The sequence below is a fragment of the Ciona intestinalis genome, chromosome 1, assembly GCF_000224145.3.
Source record: "Ciona intestinalis chromosome 1, KH, whole genome shotgun sequence".
NCBI classification, from domain to species: domain Eukaryota; kingdom Metazoa; phylum Chordata; class Ascidiacea; order Phlebobranchia; family Cionidae; genus Ciona; species Ciona intestinalis.
The window spans coordinates 3,229,880-3,232,192 of NC_020166.2; the positions used below are offsets into that span (position 1 = coordinate 3,229,880).

Consider the following 2,313-nt stretch of genomic DNA (forward strand, 5'->3'; position numbering starts at 1 on the left):
GACTTCCACAGACCGTCGTTAATTGTTTCAGGCTATTTGGAAATTATGTGTTAAAGGTGTCCCATCTTCCCCCACCCCCACCCTACTATATAATCCAATTAATTAATTTTGAATTTTGTTACAATAAATCTCAAATCCCCTTTAATAATAAAACTCTACATTTTTATTCATACCATATTTTTCAATTATTTTATTTGCAGATCATTTCTTGAATATATCTTTCCACGATCCCTCTCGCTGAGCTTGTATTCCTAAAACCGGGAAATCCCCTCTGTGGACGCAATTTTTATCTTTGAAATTTTACGCCCGCAATTTTTAAACTGGAAATTTTTACCAGCCAGAGTCTGACAATTTTTTTGCCATTTTTGTAATTAACATCGCCTGATTTAAAAGTATGAACGACAGTACGTTTTCACACAGCTGCTAAATGCATTAGCTGATTTTTGTATGATAAGTTATGTTAATACATTCGTTTCGATCACGTTTAGTGCTAACGTGTAAATTCGATCATGTATTATTTAATGATAAACATGCGTTGTTTTTCATCAAACTCTGCTCTTTATTTCTTGAAATACGGTTGAATTTAGAAAAAGCTTTAGTTATATGCTACTGTGGGGGAAGACGGAGCACCTTTAGCACATATTATTCAAATATACTGGTCGTGTTTTAATCAATTACCAACAGTCTATGGGTGTCGTGAGGATATACGAATTTATAATTCTTTGAATGTTTGTTTTATTATCAAGTAAGACGAGAAAAAAACGAAAAGGTGTCCCATCTTCCCCCACAGTATTATATTTTACAAACAGGCAGGTATTTTAAATTTTGTAATATTTAGCGTTTTTTTGACTTATTTGTTTATCTCTGTTATTTTGGGTTGTTTTGTTCGTTAAAAACTCGGTAAACAGTACAGCGCTGTTTCAGTTACGCGCATATGTCCACCCAAGCGAATTTAGGTTCTAGGCTTAACCCTGCTACCGCTGTAGGTGTAAAAGTTTCCGTGAGCAAGTAATCCCTGAACGGCAATTGCTGCAACCCAGTAGTTCCTTGTGGGTTGTTAAAATGGTCAGTCGTATACTAAACGAGCATAAAGTGTGGGAATTACAACACCCGTGTTAATTACAACGCAACAACTGTCGTGGTCCCGCCACACAAGTATAGGTAAAATATATTAATTCATTAATACAAAAAAAAAGTTTATTGCGAGGGTTGCTGTTCTACTAGTACACCCAATTAACAGAGATTTGTTTCTTTTAGGGAAATATTACCATAAAATGGCAAGTAGAATAATGACATTTTCGGGTGTGGTAAAATTGTACATGTTTTTATTTTTGGTAATACAAAAAGATTTTACAGATTTAAAAACCGAATCCCCACTCAAAGAGAGCGTTGTTGAATGTTTCAATCAAATACGGAATATATATGTGAAAACAATATCCATCTTACCGCAGAGTAGGCCTACGATATAAATAATACTGCACGGTATATACCGTATACAGATAATACTCGCATTGGTTAGTCGGAACGTTCTTGTTTAATTTAGTTGAACAAGGAAACAGGATGTGATCGGTCTGAAACTTTCTGTCCATTTCTCAATGACGTCTTATTTGTTTCCTGTCTGTATTGTGGACGCAACGTTTCATTTTGGATTCTGTGCTAAAGTATGTTTATGATATGTGTATGTATAGTAAGGTGGGGGAACATGGGACACCTTTAGCTTATATAATACCCAACTATCCTAATCGTGTTTTAAACAATTGACAACGGTCTATGGGAATCGTGAGGATATGGTTTTGTAATTTTTTTGAAAATTCTTTGTCTACTATCAAATAGGACGAGAAAATCTAACGAAGGTATCTAAACCACTGGGTTGGAGCAATTGCTGTTAAGTGTCTTTGCCCAAGAACACATACGCCAACAATGGTGTATGAATGTTACTTTATTATTTTCAAGTGGCAGGGCAACGACAATCATTTTAACATGAGGTTTCTGTTTCACACTTATAAGTTACCATGTATGCAAATGCGTGTATATGTGCGTAATAACTCTCAACAAACTTAACTGAAATGTGTCAATTCGGGTTACTTAACTTGCTATGATAGACACACAAATTACCTATTGTTTTATGCGCAAATTATGCCTGTGATTGAAAGATATATGCGTCAAGTAACAGACGCGTGGCCAGCCTTGGTACGCATATATAGTAGCATGGGGGAAGACAGGACACCTTATAAGCACATAATATTCAAATATCCCGATTGTGTTTTAAACAATTAACAACGGTTTATATGAGCCGTGAAGATACAGTTTTAT

At 35.2% G+C, this 2,313-nt stretch overlaps 1 protein-coding gene across 1 annotated transcript in view; it reads left to right on the top strand.

Moving 5' to 3' along the window:
• Positions 1-550, top strand: part of LOC104266806 (protein DEK) — a gene marked incomplete in the record, with an annotated part of 4,926 nt that extends 4,376 nt beyond the window's left edge. The window contains 1 exon segment of the mRNA XM_009863904.3: positions 201-550. Within this exon segment, the coding sequence (XP_009862206.1) occupies positions 201-212 (12 nt within the window).
• Between the last annotated feature and the right edge of the window lie 1,763 nt (positions 551-2,313).